Raw genomic sequence first — 16,220 nt, forward strand, 5'->3', positions numbered from 1 at the left:
GTGCAGCTTTCAGATATCTGTTAACCACCACCTATTTGGAGTATGCATATGTATTGTACTCATCCTTTAGAAACATTCTTCTAAGTACTTGTTCTGAATGTGTTATTTCATAATTCAGAGTAATATTTACTTCTTTATTTCGAGAATGGATATTTATGGTTGCTTGTCCTCTTTGTTTCTGCTTGCAAAGCTCCAAAAGGAGAGAACTAGATTTCATTACCATTTTTTTTTTTTTAAGTAAGCCCCAACTTGGGGCTTTAACTCATGACCCCAAGATCAAGAGTCACATGTTCTACTGACAGAGCCAGCCTGGTGCCCCCCTCGTTACCACTTTTTTTAAAAAGTCAAGATAAAAGAGGCTGTCAAATTATGCAGTGGTATTCTGATTGAAAATTGAGAAGGTTACTAGAGGTTTTATTAAGAAGAGATACCTAGAGTACTATGTATTTAAATTTATTAGCATATAAGCTAGATTTTTGTATTAGTTTTCATTACATGGCTATGTGCACATGAATGATGAGTGACTAGGTTTTTCAAAGTTTGTGTAAAATACTTTTAAATAATATTTTTAGCTAATGATATTTATAAAAGCATTAATTTTTGTCACTTTAAAATTTATGAACCTTTATTTATTTATTTATTTATTTGAGAGAGAGAGAAAGCACAGAGGGAGAGGAAGAGAGCACAATGGGAGAGGGAGAAGCAGACTTCCCGCTAAGTGGGGAGCCTAATGCAGGGCTTGATTGCAGGACTTTGGGATCATGACCTGAGTTGAAGGCAGATAGTTATTAACCGACTTAGCCACCGAGGTGCCCCTAAATTTATGAAACTTTAAACAAAAACATATTTTAACAACTTCAACGGGTTTGGAAGTTGCCATAATAATCTTATAATTGAAGTTTTATTTTCACTGATAATTTTAGTTGTGTTATTCTTACATGTTTCAGTTTTATAAGAGTAATTAAGGTCTTACTATTTAGAAGTTTGGAAAGAAGATTTCATAGAAATAGCTCAAGAGGAACTGATAAAAATAATATTTGCTTTTGGGGGAAGACTTGTCAAATGTATGCTTATGTATACCTCAACTCTGATTAGGGTAATTAGAAAAAACATGGAGTTTGTAATCCTAGGTATGGTAGAAGCAGCTGCAGCCTTTTTAAAAATGGAGTGGATCTGAAAAGAATTAATTGTTGCATTTTCACGTTTTTCCTAACATTCTACCACTGTATCCTTTTAATAAAATACATATATTTGTTAGCATTTTAAAATTCAGTCTTTTAAATGGTTGTAATGATATTTTATTAGTATTCTTGGCTGTTTTATTTTGGCTGTTGTCTTCTGCATTTGCAACCAAATTATACTTTATATGCTAGACAAGGTTTATGCCAGCCTAATTGGTTGCTGGCGTTTCTAAGCCTCACAGCTGCTGTGAATTCAGCTGTGAACTAAGAAACATATAATAGGATCCTGTTTTCAGAGACCAAAAGCCAATTGTCAACATGTAAGACGTGTTTTTGACAGCTCAATAAATACGAGATTTTATAGCAATCTTAAGTAACCACCTTAATTTTAAAGATAAGAAAGTCCTGAAATGTGTAGAATCTGTATGTTATTTTTGTTACTGGGGCAAAAGGTTGCTTAGATTCAGGTGTTTGTTCTCTATTCAGTCATTTAAAAAAATAATTTGTCTTAATATTTACTAATATATTAAAAAGTTGAGATCCAAACTGTTTTTTCAATTTCACTGCACAAAAAGTTGAGACTTAAATGATGCAAAGATATTTCTTAAAATGAACAAAACATAAAATGGCTTTGAAGTAAAGGTTATGTTTTCAAAATATTTCATATATTTATATTCTTTGATTTAGCAGTTAATAGTTTTGTAAATTATCCTGACATCTAAATTTGGAGTGAAATGTACATTTCTCTTGTGTTGAACCATATGAAATTGACTTTTTTTTGTTAAAAATGGTCAAATATGGAGGTGCCTGGGTGGCCCAGTCAGTTAAGTGCCTGCCTTTGGCTCAGGGTATATCTCAGGGTCCTGGGATCGAGCCTGCATCAGGGTGTGTGCTTCTCCCTCTCCCTCTCCCTCTCCCTCTGCCCCTCCCCCCCATGTGCTCTCTGTCAAATAAATAAAATTTTAAAAAATGGTCAAATATAGACCTTGTGATTTTTTTCTTAGTGATCATATGACTTAACTATATTTATAGTTATCATGATTTCATCATATTAAAAAGTCTTAGTTCTCAGCAGAAACCTATGAGGATCCTGTTTTGAAACACAGTCATCTCCCATTTAGGGTCGGTAATCTGTTCTTAAATCAGATGTTGTATGTGAAAATACTGAGTGGGAGTCCATTTGCCTTTATTTTAAATGGGAAAAACCACAGTGTTCATCTTTGACCAAATTCCCTAAAACTATTTCATAAATGTAACTGACACTATAAAATCACCTACATGTAAGTAAACTATCATGTTTAACAAAAAATAAGGGTGATAAATCAGTTTTATATGCAGTAAAATCTTTGCTTTCATTGTAATTGCATTTTGCCCATCTTCAGTGTTTTCTTTCAACATTTTCTTAAATATTTTGGGAGTCATTCAACACTGGGCAAAACAAGGACTAGGTAAATATGAGAGACTGTGGAAATGCATTCAGGATGAGCACACAGGTGTCAGAAAATGGCTCACAATGAGAATGATGCAAGCATTACCCTGTGCCTACGTCTTGTATCATTTTGATACTCGGCATACTTCTTTTTTTTAAAAGATTTTATTTATTTATTAGAGAGAGAGAGCATGAGTGGGGGGGCAGTGCAGAGGAAGAGGGAGAAGCAGTCTCCCCGCTGAGTGGGGAGCACGACTCCGGTCTTAATCCCAGGATCCTGAGATCATGACCTGAGCTGAAGGCAGATGCTTAACTGAGCCACCCAGATGCCCATCGGCATACTTTTTTATATGGAATTCTGACCATCTGTCATTTATATTTGGAACGTAACTCAGAACTTTTCTTGCATACTCTTTTGTTTAAAATGTGAATTGAGTTTTGGCATATACAAATTTATATATTTTCCCGTATAAACATTGGCCACGGTATCTTGCACGGAAAGATAAGTATGTTTTGTGAAGTTTGGGTATTAAAAATGAAGAGGTGTTCTACAGGGAAAATGGAGAGAGAGAGATTCTGCAGAATTTGCCTGTACTTCCCAAAACTTTCCAAGTAATTTTTTTACTTCCCTTTAAAAGATGACATTGTCTACACTGTAATTTTTCTTTACAAGTAGTTGAAATAAAGCTGAAAACTTCTAAATCTCTTGAGTTTTGAGATTGTAACAGTCATAATTTAATTAACAATTTTATATGATTGTGTGAACTTACAGTTTTCAAATCTGACTCCCATTATTTATGAATGTGATGTATAGAATTAAAGATGGATTGGGATGTCTGGTCAAAATAGGACAGTGAAGTTTATGTGTTGACGTCTTTCTGCCCCAGATACATAAGAGAAAACCAAAAGGCATAGCTGAGCTCAAGAACAAGGTATTATGGTGGAGCAGAAACAGATCAGAAATACTAAGGGATGGTGGGGCTATTCAGGCAAGGGTGGCAAAAGTTTAATTCCTGTAGGAAGATGGGGACACTTTAAAAACACACACACAGGGGCACCTGGGTGGCTCAGATGGTTAAGCGTCTGCCTTTGGCTCAGGTCACGATCCCAGGGTTCTGGGATCGAGCCCCGCATTGGGCTCTCTGCTCTGCGGGAAGCCTGCTTCTCCCTCTCCTACTCCCCCTGCTTGTGTTCCCTCTCTCACTGCCTCTCTCTCTGTCAAATAAATAAATGAAATCTTTAAAAATTAAATAAATAAAATAAAAACACATACACAATTAGTCAAGTTCACTGTTTGAAGATAAATACTGTTGTGGCTCCTCTTTAAAGAGGAGCTTCTTGGAGCTAGGTTTATAGAAAATTTTCCTCCAAGGGAGGCAGTCCAATATGATTGAGGTAGATATACAGGGCTGATATTCAGCCACTGTACAGTGGGGAAGTCATACCAGTTACTTGTAACTTTATTCTCACTGGTCAGGTTCTTCACCTTTGGAAGTCATAGCAGGATACCTAGAAAACGTCCATGTGTTTGGAATTTGAAAAACATTTTTAGATGACTCATGAGTCAGAGATTCATAAAATTAGGAAATAGTTTCAACTCAACAAGAACAAAAATACTAAATATAAAAATGTGTGAGATGCTGCTAAAGCAGTTCTTGGAGAGAAAAGTGTAGCTTTAACTGCTTATCAGGAAAAAAAAGGAATAAAGATGAATAAGCTAAGCATCCGTCTGAGGAATTTGAGAAAAAAATGACCCAGCAAAGTATGCCCAAAGTAAAGAAAAGAATGATAAGAGCAGTAATTAAGTATTTAATAACAAAGGGCTCAACAAAAGCAAGTGTTGTTCTTGGAAAAGACAAAATTGACAAATCTGATACAAGGTTTGCCAAGAAAAAAGGTTGAAAAATTACAAATGAGAAAGTGATTATGGTTACAAATGCTACATACAGGCTTTCAGCATAATTATGAACAACTTTATGCCCAAAATGTGAAAACTTAAATAAATCTCCTAGAAAAACAGAATTATCAAAACAGTCATGAATAGAAAACTATAATAATCTTATAATTGTTAAGAAAATTGAATCTTTTCACAAATAAAACTCTAAGCCAAGATGGTTTTAACCAATGCATACCAGACACTCAAGGTTTAAATAATTCTAATTTTACACTATTCCAGAATAAGGTTGATAAGAGAAAGGAAAACTGATGGCACATATTACTCTTGGTCAATGATTTAAAAATCTAGAACAAAATATTTAATGCTGTTCCAACTAGAATCCTAACAGGGTTTTTGAAAAAATTATTAGTTTATTTGATTTTTGGAACTTGACAAGATGGTTCTATAATTTATACAGACATGCAAAAGGCTAAGAAGATCAAAGAACCTCTTAAGAACAAATAGGTGGAAAAGCTTATTTTACCAGCTAGCAAGACTTACTGCAAAGCTATAATAATAAGACAGTGTAATTTTGGCTCAAGGATAAAAAAAATATGCTGATGCATGTGTGCTTGAAATTTGACAGGTCATAGTGCAGATAGGTAGGAGAGAAGGAATGACCTTTCAGGAAATGGCACTGGATTAATTTGTTTTTCATGGTGGGAGGCGGGGGAAATGGGAATTGTGTTACCCTGCCCAAAAACCAAAATGACAGTGGATTGCAGTCTTGAATATAAAAGACTTTGTAAAGTCTGTTTTTAAAAAATATTTACTTATTTGAGAGAGAGCAGGGGGGAGGGGAAGAAGGAGAGGGAGAGCTAGAGAATCTCATGTACACTCCCTGCTGAGCATAGAGCTCTTGGGGCTCCATCTCACCACCCAGAGATCATGACCTGAGTGGAAATCAAGAGTCAGAAGCTAAACCTACTGAGCCACCCAGGCACCCCAAGACTTTGTAAAACTTTGGAAGAAAATGTCAGAACCTATTGCAATGACCTGAGTGTCAGGAAGAATTTTAGGGCATAAAAAGCTGTAATTGAGACATATATATTTGACTACATTAAAGTTAATAAATTGAAATTCATCAAAAGATATCATAAAATGGAAAGATAAGCCCCAAATTCGGAGAACATATTTGCGACATGTGTAACAGAAGATTAGTACCAAGAGTATATGGGGAATTTCTTCAGAGAAGTGGAAGAAGAAAACAGTCAAAAGGTCCAAATGGCCAGCAGACACAGAAATAGGCACAGCCTCATTAAGTCAGAGAAATTAGAATCACAGTGTGATATTATTAAATCTGACAAATACTAAGCATCATGTGGATGTGAAGTAATTGTTGGATACAAATCATTATAGGTCCTGCCACTCTGGAAAACATTGTGGCACTAACTAGAAAAGTTACAGACCTGTGTACTCTATATTTCTTACACATCCTAGAGAAATTCTTGCATATTTTTATGAGTATTCATGTATAAGAATGCCTACAGCACCTATGTTCCTAATAGCAAAAACATGAAAACACATGTCCATCAACAGAGTAGGTAGGTTTTGGCATATTCATATGTAGTGAAAATAAGTGAACTGCGCTTATTTACAACAACATAAATGAATCTTGGGGGAAATAGTGTTGCACGACAGAAACGAGTATTAAAGTAGTGTCAGTCCATTTATACAGCTTAAAAATAGGTAGGCTGTTCAGGTATTTTTTTGAGTGTTACATTTGTAGGTGGTAAAACTATAAAGAAAAGCCACAGTATGATTATCTCAAATATATAGGATACTGGTTACTAGTGATGGTGGGGAAAAAGAGAGAAGGGAATATGGTAAAAAATTTTTAAGAATTAAAAAGAAAAAAGAGGGAAATTCACTTAGGGAGGGCGGCATATGGAGTTTCAAAGGTATTGCTTGTTTGTTTCTTTCTTTGTAAAGATTTATTTTTAAGTTATCTCTACACCCAACGTGGGGCTTGAACCCACAACCCCGAGATCAGGAGTTGCATGCTCCACCAACTGAACCAGCCAGGTGCCCCTCAGAGGTATTGTTTCTTAACCTGACTGGTGGTGGATACACAGGTGTATGCTGCTCTCTCTCTCTTTTTTTTTTTTTAATGTAGAAGTGTATATGATATAATTTACAATAAAGTAAAGGGGTATGAATTAGTGAGGTTGGAATACAGAATTTTCTCAAACCAGAGAAATGGGATGCTTTGGAAAAAAAATATTTTTTATTACAATTAAAAATGAGAAATTTTAGTATCTCACTTGAACTATATATAAAACAATGCTTTTTTAAAAACCTTTAGGGACTCCTGGGTGGCTGAGTCAGTTAAGCATCTGCCTTCGGCTCAGGTCATTATCCCAGGGTCCTGGGGTCGAGTCCCACATTGGGCTCCCTGCTCAGCGGGGAGCCTGCTTCTCCCTCTGCCTGCCACTCCCCCTGCTTGTGCTCTCTCTCTGACAAATAAATAAAATCCTTAAAAAAAAAAAGATAGATAAACCTTTAAAGTCATACTGGGTAAAGTTAGACTTAAAACATTTTTTTAGAGACAGCTTTTGATAAAAATAATCAAAACCCCATACTGCAGGTATTTCTGGTTATCTCACCCATCGGCAAAAAAGCAAACACGACTTGATTCATTCATTCAGCACTGGTCTTTATTCATTTCTTGTTATTGGAATTTCATATTTCTTTCTTCCTGTTGGCTAAGTAAACTGGACCATGGTAGAGATAAGCCAACATTTTCTCAGGTCTGCCTTTCTAAACCTCTAGAGCTTATTTTTAACTAATGGATCAGTTGCTTTTGACTTTGCTAACTTGTGGCTTAAGGTTTTCTGGTGTCTGCATTGGTAATTGAACTTCTGGAGGTACCGCTGTTAAGGTTTGCTGATAATGGGTTTTGAAAAGAAAATCTTGATTTTCTTTATCCTCTTTGTTGCTCATGTCTCTAGGCTGTCTTTGGAGGTTAAGGTCCCCGTGAGATAGGTCTTGTAGTCTACTCCTTCCCAAGGGAAGTTGGAATGTTGCAGTAGATGCTTAACAGTAGGAATGTGGTATTGGTCTTGCTTTTGCAACATGATATGCTTTTCCTCATTCTCATTATCATGGTAGTTCTGTTGGTAATTGCATGGAGACCCCTTATTTCTCCTCTTCAACCTCAACTACAGCCTTTCCATTTCCTGCTGAAAGTTATTCTTTATGGTAGTCTAGTGTTTAAGTACATCTTCTTTGGAGTCATTTCCTATTGATGAAATCATATCAATGTCTTATATTAAAATGCTTTATTTTTCCCAAAACCTTTGCTGCAGTTATCTCGATCCTGGTAGTGGGTGTTGCTATTTAAGGCTGTCAGGGGTGGTAGGTTTGGGAGACAGTAGCTGCTGGTCTTAGCCTCACTACTCATGTTGTAGAGATGGTGATAAATGTGGGGTTTGTTGTTGTTTACCACTGCTGGTAGCTCCTCCTTACATTGTAATGCTGCATCAGGGCAGGTCATGGCTCTCTGGGGTCCACTCTTCTGCTACCAATTAAACTCAGTCTCTCTTTTTTTCATATCCTGTTGCATGTATCTATGTAGATACACTGCTTGGATCTCGCTTTAAGGAACTCAGCCACTCTTTCAGCTCCAGGGAGTACATTTAGTTCATAGCCTCTGGGTATTAATACCTTTAGGCTCCTTAGATTTTGGGCTGAGGCCTTGTGTTTCCTGGGAAACCTCCAGCTAGTGACTGAGCATGGTGTGGATACTAGGGGTATTTCCATTTTGGCCCCGTGTGGGACAGTTCTAATAGGCAGTCTTTGCTTTGGAGCTCCCTGCTGGGTTGGCCAGCACTTTGTCAGATCTGTGTCAGGGTCTGAGTCTCTGTCTGCTCCGTCCTATTTTATGTCCCCTTTCCTTCACAGGTTTCAGATCTATATCACAGTGTGAAAGTTTTCCATGCCTAGTCCTGTTTTACTCCCCCTTTTATCTTTCACAGTAAAACTCTTGTCCTCCTGTCTCAATATCTGCTTCCTGGTGGACCTGACTGACACATATCACTTCTGGTTGTTTACCTAATTTTTGCCCATATCAAATTGCAGTAAATATTACCTAATTTTCCCTTTTTAAAAGCCTCTCCCTTGAATCCTCCCAGTATTTTCCAGCTTATTTCTTTCTACCCCCAACACCCAATTCGCTAATGTCCACTTATCTCAGTAAGTGCCTTATTATTACAATAACATTGTTTGTTTTACATACTATGTAGCTGGGGGGTTGTTTGGGTTTTTTTTAGATATTTAAAGAGGTATAAACTAAAGGTAAATTATTGATGTCCCTAGGATTTCATTCAGGAAGTACATATGAAAATTCCATATGTTCAGCATTTTATTAAATAATATGTAGATGCGGATCTATAACAAATAGTTTCTATCCTTCTTTGATTAATAAGTGGGTGGGTAAGATGAAAATAAATAAGTAAAAAATACACAAACACTTATAACACTTATTGATCTGCTTCTAGGAATTTGTTGCAAAGAAATAATCTGACAAGTGTATAATGACACATGTGCAATAGTATTCATTGTAGTGTTTATAATAGCAAAAAATTGCACATAACCTAAGTGACCATCAATAGATACGAAGTAAGTTGTAATAAACATAATGGAATATTCTGTAATAATTAAAAATAATTACTTAGTTCTACGGTTATTAACAAGTAACATCCACAGTCTGTTAAGAGAGGGAAAACAAGTTAATACATTAGATATAAGGTCCTCTGTCTACAGATGGTAAGTACTAGGTAGCTGCCAGAGAAGGTAAGGTATAGAATAGGTCTGGATAGGCAGCATGCAGAAAGACAATATGTTAGATTACATTTTCCAACCTTTTTGGACTTAGAACCCTTTTCTCAATCTTATAAAAATAATGTCAATTTGTATAATACATGATAGTGGTTTTTACATAGAAAGTTTTATATTAGTATAAAAAATTGGTTTTTGAATTTTTGTTTTGTTCTACAGTCAGTGTCAGCTCATAGTAAGGAAACTTTGTAATGATTAGAACTATATAGTGGTGTAAAATTTCAGACATTCTCTGCCATTGTGTAACCATTTTCCATGTTTGTTGAAAATACACTTTCAGTCTAATCCAGTTTCTTGAGTTCTGGTCTTGACAGCACATTGATTAATGATTGCATGGACAAAGTTCATTCCTTGATTGTGTGAGAGTGTGGAAATCCCTCGTAAGAAAACTAGTATCATGGTCTTCCAAAAGTTTGTAAGTTATAAAACTGTATTTGACATTGTTTAGGAATACCATAATTTATGGATTAAAATGTATATTTTATTGCCACTTAGGCCGAATACATCAAGCAATGGTAACGTCTTTAAATGAAGATAATGAAAGTGTAACTGTTGAATGGATAGAAAATGGAGATACAAAAGGCAAAGAGGTATGATCACTGGGTTAAAATTTTTTTATTTTTTTTTTTTAGATTTCATTTTTAAGTAATCTCTACACACAGCATGGGGCTCAAACCCATAGCCCCAAGATCAAGAGACGCATGCTCCACTGACTGAGCTAGGCGCCCCAATCACTGAGCTAAATTTTATTTCTAGTCCTGCAATCAAGGTTCCAAATATAAAACAAAACTGAAAAGTATATACTTTTTTATATAGTACATGTATTCTTTATCATTTCTAGAAAACCTTTCAAATGATTAAAACATTTCATTCAAAGAAAGGTAGATTCTTCCTGCACCTTGTAAGTAAAAGAACCACAAAATGCTGTCTTAATAGCTGTCCTAATATGTGGGTTGCAACTGTAGATAATTTTGTTTTTAAGGCAGTACTATTCATGAGGCTGAAATCATTTGACAATCATTGTGTGTAAATTTGTAAAATAAAAGGTTAATTGTCAAAATGTACTCTAAAGATATATGCATTTTTTTAAAACAGATTGACCTTGAGAGCATCTTTTCACTTAACCCTGACCTTGTACCTGATGAAGAAATTGAACCCAGTCCAGAAACACCTCCACCTCCAACATCTTCAGCCAAAGTAAACAAAATTGTAAAGGTTAGTAATGAAAATTTAGAGTTAGGGGTGTGTGGGGTGTGTGTACGTGTGTATTTTCTGGTTTGAAATGAACAGGCTGTGAAGAGTATATTTTAAGTATTAGTTTGCTTTTTTAAAAAAAAACCTGTAATTCTTTCTGCCACCTACATGCCATGTTTATGCATACATTCTTTCAAGGATTGAGGTTGTCCAGTTCACAGTTACAATAATTATTAGGTAAAATCTTAGAAATTCTTTCCTGATTAGGATTTTTCCTAAGACTAATAGCTCCCCAGGAGATAGGGATGTCAGAACCATTTCCTTGTCAGTGTTTGTTGAGGGAATACATATGACTTAGATAAAGAAAGAATGTTTATTATTCATAATAAATTCCCACTCCAGTAGTCTTTGAAAATAGTAATTCTGCTATTTATGTTTATTAGAGAAAGATGGGAAATGATAGAGTACAGTTTAACTACTTCTGTATTATCTGTGAAGATAAACTTAAGACCATGCTATATATCCTCTCTAACAATTTTATCTTTATAAAAATAAAAGCCATGCCATTTTTATTACTTTAAAAGATAATTCCTCTTCCTTCCTATTGAAATTTCTCACTGTTAAAATTGTGTATTAAAGTGCAGCTCTTTTGAAACCAGGTAGTCACTCACAGTTGTTGAATCTGCAGTTCTGTGTGTTTAGTTCAACAAGCATTTGTTAATTTTTCTACATTGTTGATTTTATCACAAAGATGAATTACATGACTTTAACACTAGAGGAACTTGGTGTCTTACAGGGAAGACATACATCAGTATCAAAATATCATGTGATAGAAGCTTAACAATATCAGCAAAGCATTCTACCTTTTAAATTATGCATGTGAACATAAAGCAGATTTTCAGTTCATATAATTCAGCATATTGAGTGTCACTGCTTAGACATCATTAGTTATGACTTGTAGATGGATTGTTTTTCATATTTGGCTTCACAGCTGTGAATGATGATCCTTCTTCGTATGTCATTAACAACCTTTGCTATGCATTAAAATCACTTATAGAATTTTTCAAAATACTGATGCCTTGTCCACTCCCAGCAGTTCAGTTTTATTTTCTCTAAATTGAGGCCCTCGCATCAATATTCTTTTAATTACTATTAAAATTACTATCTGATTTAAATGTGCAAATGTTCTCTCTAGCGTTGAGAGCCATGACATTATTTGATACCTTTTTTTCAGGTGAATAAAATGAAGTCTTGGTAAATAAAGGATAGGATCAAAAATTTGCTGCCCTAGTCTATGCAGTTCCAAGTCTTTGAAAGTCTAAAAGTCTTTTAGTATAAATGACAGTGAGCATTATCCTGGTATTTTGATGTTTAAGTTTAATAGTTAGATCGTAGGTTGTCTGAAACCAGTATTTTATTGATTACTCTGACATCCAAAGATGAAATGTAATACATACCTTTGAAATGTATTACATGGTTTTAGCATGGTGGCTAAAACTATACCCTTTACTGAAATAACTTCTCTTTGCTTCAGTTTTCTCATCTATGGAACCAGAATAATAATAGTAATGACCCCATAGGGTTGTTGTGAAGATTGAGTGACTTAATATGAGCAGTGCCTGCCTCGTGCTAATTCTGGAATATTGCATTTTCTGGAGAGGTGGTGGGCAATACTCACATAAAAAACTTGAATACTGATGGCATTAGTAGTAATTATTAGAAGATTATTTATAGTTTTTCTGTTTAGTTTTATATTATGTTCACCTACTTTTGTTTAATTAAAGGAAGCCCAAATTATGATAAATATATTAGGAGTAAAGAGAGAAAGTACAGTGAGCATTTTTATTTTTCTCTTGCAGAATCGACGGACTGTGGCTTCTATTAAGAATGACCCTCCTCCAAGAGATAACAGAGGTAAACATTTATCTATTAATTTTGTCTATTAACTTTCTAGTATGGCCCCAACAAGGTAAATCAAAGGTGAATATTACCCTTGACACTATTATTCATTTAAACTTTATGTGGCTAATTTGAAGATTGGTATCTTCTTGGTTTCCTAATACAGTAATGTCAATAATAGGGGCGCCTGGGTGGCTCAGTCAGTTAAGTGTCTGTCTTCGGCCTAGGTCATGATCCCTGGGGTCCTGGGATCGAGTCCCACATGGGGCTCCCTGCTGAGCAGGGAGCCTGCTTCTCCACCTGCTTCTCTATGTGCTTCTCCCTCTCCCTCTGCCCCTTCCCCGACTCACGCTCTCTCTCTTTCTCTCTCAAATAAATAAATAAAATCTTGAAAAAAGTCAATAATATAAAAAATGATTTATTAAGGTAAGTGATGAATATGAAACTCTGTTATATGCAATTTTTGATTAATCTCCTTTACCCAATGACTTTGCAGATCTGGGAAGAGTATCATGAGAAAGAGAGGAATGGGGCAGTAGTCAGTTCATTGAGTTCACAGGAATAAATCTAATCCCATTTTATGTGACTTTCTGGCTAACAGTCTTCCCAAAAGATTCATGGGTAACTTGGGAGTCAGCTAAAGAAAAGTTGAACAGGTACAATTTGCAGTTAATTGCAGGTCTTCCGTGTATTTTCAGCAAGGAAATGTAAAGCACAGTTAATTTCTTTTCTACCCTTCAGCAATTCAGAATTGTAATTTCTGGTGGTGATGTTCCTCTGTACGTGGGGCAGGACAGGCAGTAGGTATTAAAAGAGAGCTTGGAGGTAGAGGGAAAGTCCTGCACTTTAAAACTATCCTTCCCTTCAATCTTTTGAAAATTTATATTGCTTTGTAAAATGTGGTGCTTATATTTTACTTCATATTTATTTTTCCACTTTTATAACATATACATTGGGAAATTCTCTGCTGAAAATTTGCATCTTTTGAGGAGCAAAGAGTGGATTTGGAATTACAGGGAGGGTCAAAGGAGTGTTTTTTACTTTATGTACTTCAGAATTGTGTAAATTTTTCAAAATGACAATGCATTTAAATTTAAAATTTATATTTTGCACACTTAAATATATATATTTGGGGGGGCCCTTTTAAGATTTATTTATTCATTTTAGAGAGAGGGAAAGCTCAAGCGGGGCAGAGGCAAAGAGAGAGGGGGAGAGAGAGAAAGAATCCTCAAGCAGACTCCCTGCTAAACGCAGAGCTGGACACAGGGCTTGATTCCAGGACCCTAAGATCATAAGCTGAGCCGAAATCAAGAGCCAGCCACTCAACTGGCTGAGCCACCCAGACACCCCTGCACACTTATATTTTTTAAATGATTATTAAAAGTCAAGCTTGGCTTTGGTTTTTACATAAATTATTCAAATTGAGTTTTGTAGCTAAAATTACATTGGTGGAACCCAAGTCTCTGCACATATTACCTTGAAAACCTCTTGGCTTGTTAGTTTATTGAACAAAATTGATTATTACATATTCTCTTATACCCACATAAGTAGAAGACTGACAGCTCATAAGTATCAGTTCTTTTGAGATATCTCTGTTCCTTTTACTAGGGTTCACCTTTACTGATTTTCTGTTCTGAATTTAAAATTTTTATTTCACTTGCAGTGGTTGGTTCTGCACGTGCACGGCCTAGTCAGCTTCCTGAGCAGTCTTCCTCTGCACAACAGAATGGTAGTGTTTCAGATATATCTCCAGTTCAAGCTGCAAAAAAGGAATTTGGACCCCCTTGTATGTAAATCATGTATCGAGGATTCAGTCATTTTAGGCATACATGTATTCTCTCTTGGTCATCCTTAGAAGTCCCCAAATGGTAAAGAGTCTAATTATAAGCTTGATTGCAGATTTCATTTTACCACTGGAAGATTTTTTTTTTTGTTAGTTTAGTCTGTTAATTGGGTTTTGAAATGTATATTTTGGAGAAAATTTACAAATACAAAATTATAACAATATTTCACTTGCTTTGAATTTAAAATTCTGGTCAGATGATAATTTGACAGATGCTATGGAAGTATTTCTTATACTTCTCAATCCTTTCCAATTCATACATCTGTGATTGTAAACCAAGAGATGACATGTATCAATATGTTAAAGTCATTTTTCTTGACTGCTATCTGTATATTGTCCTGTTCCTGGTTTTGTTAAAGCAGCTCATAAGTTCACATAGTTGTTAAAGGCATGCTTTGTCACTGTGTACCGTTTTTTGGGTGTATGTGGTGAAATTATACATAAAATTTTTGAGTGTAAGTACAGTACTGTAAAAAAGACAGCTGAACTTCTACAGCTCATCTTCTTCTTTCAGCACGTAGAAAATCTAATTGTGTGAAAGAAGTAGAGAAATTACAAGAAAAACGAGAAAAAAGAAGACTACAGCAACAAGAACTTAGAGAAAAAAGAGCCCAGGTTTGTAACAGAAACAAACTTTGTTTATGCATGAACTGAAGATGTAGATGGTGTCAGTGAAAGTGATTTGCTTTTGAAAAAGTAGTTGAGGCATTCAATTAAAGATTTCAATATAGTTCCTTTAGTTGAAATCTAAACTGATAATAAGAAATAATATAAACTCTTGTGAAAATATGTTACCGTAACAGATTTTTACTACATGTACTTTTCACGTTTTAGTGGATATGTGTAGCCCTAACATTTGTTCCATTTTGAATAATAATCCATTGTGTTACAATTCTAACGCAGCCATTATACCTTTCAAGAATAATAAGACTTTGACTTTCTGAAAAGATCTAAAAATATATTCAGAAGAATATCTAGTTAAAGTAGATGATTATAAAGTAGACGATTATACTACAAATTTTATTATTGTTTTTCCATGGTTAGTAAATCCAGCATATCACAATGAAAGGGGAAATTCTTTCTGTTTTAATTTATACTAGATATTAAAAGTATATCTCTGTTGTGCCTCTCATGTTTCCTTTAGATGGTAACAAAACTTTTTACTAACAATGGAAAAATTTTATAGAAGACTGGTCTTTTATCTCTATATAGCTCTTCACCTATTAGAAATTCTGTTTCTGTGCATATAATTTCTCATGTGCTTGTATTATATCTATTATATTCTTAGAACTTGTTCCTCTATTAAAACGTCGGGATTGTTTCTTTATTTAGAAGTATATTCAAATGCCCTTAATTGTAAAGATGTTGTGTTACGGAATTAGGAACCAGTATAAAATTCAACTTGAATAAATCAGGTTATATCTTAAAGTGATCTGAGAATGGCCAGTTGGGTTTTGAAATAAGTAAAACACAATACAGATAGATCTACTGATACTTAGCACGGATGCCACCTGGTGTTTCCTGTGGGAACTTCATAATATTTTCATATCTCTTTGTGATCCCTTAATTTTAACTTTACATTCACTTTTTCCATTGACATAGTTGGTGTTGTTTCCTAAAAGAAAGTTAATTGAAAGTAAGTTTAACAGTTTTGAAATTTATATTCAAAGCAAATCTTCACATGGTGCATGAAAAAAATCTAACTTCCTAGAATGTTTAATAATTTATTACTCATGGCTAAGAGAGGCTGTTAACTATTGATACGTGTGTCTTAATCTGAATTTTCTCAGTTTTGAAGCAAAAAAGTAAATTGCAGTCAACATTCAGTAATTTGAATTTTAAAGGTTTCAAAAATTATCTTGTCTTTTGATTCCTTTAAGTCCTGTTCATTTGAGGTGG

At 34.9% G+C, this 16,220-nt stretch overlaps 1 protein-coding gene across 3 annotated transcripts in view; it reads left to right on the forward strand.

Annotated features, from left to right (window-relative positions):
- KIF2A (kinesin family member 2A) overlaps window positions 1–16,220 on the forward strand; it is a 74,723-nt gene that overhangs the window by 31,627 nt on the left and 26,876 nt on the right. For 2 of the 3 annotated variants that reach the window (XM_028123848.2, XM_028123846.2), the window contains exons 2-6: window positions 9,881–9,975; window positions 10,481–10,600; window positions 12,439–12,493; window positions 14,142–14,264; window positions 14,836–14,936. In XM_028123848.2, coding sequence (XP_027979649.1) covers window positions 9,881–9,975; window positions 10,481–10,600; window positions 12,439–12,493; window positions 14,142–14,264; window positions 14,836–14,936 — 494 coding nt within the window. The remainder of the gene's footprint in view (window positions 1–9,880; window positions 9,976–10,480; window positions 10,601–12,438; window positions 12,494–14,141; window positions 14,265–14,835; window positions 14,937–16,220) is intronic. The other variant, XM_028123847.2, reaches the window with a different exon arrangement.

This window comes from Eumetopias jubatus, unplaced genomic scaffold (assembly GCF_037043125.1).
Source record: "Eumetopias jubatus isolate StellerSeaLion01/CBP00866 unplaced genomic scaffold, mEumJub1_p1.0 scaffold_5, whole genome shotgun sequence".
Classification (NCBI taxonomy): domain Eukaryota; kingdom Metazoa; phylum Chordata; class Mammalia; order Carnivora; family Otariidae; genus Eumetopias; species Eumetopias jubatus.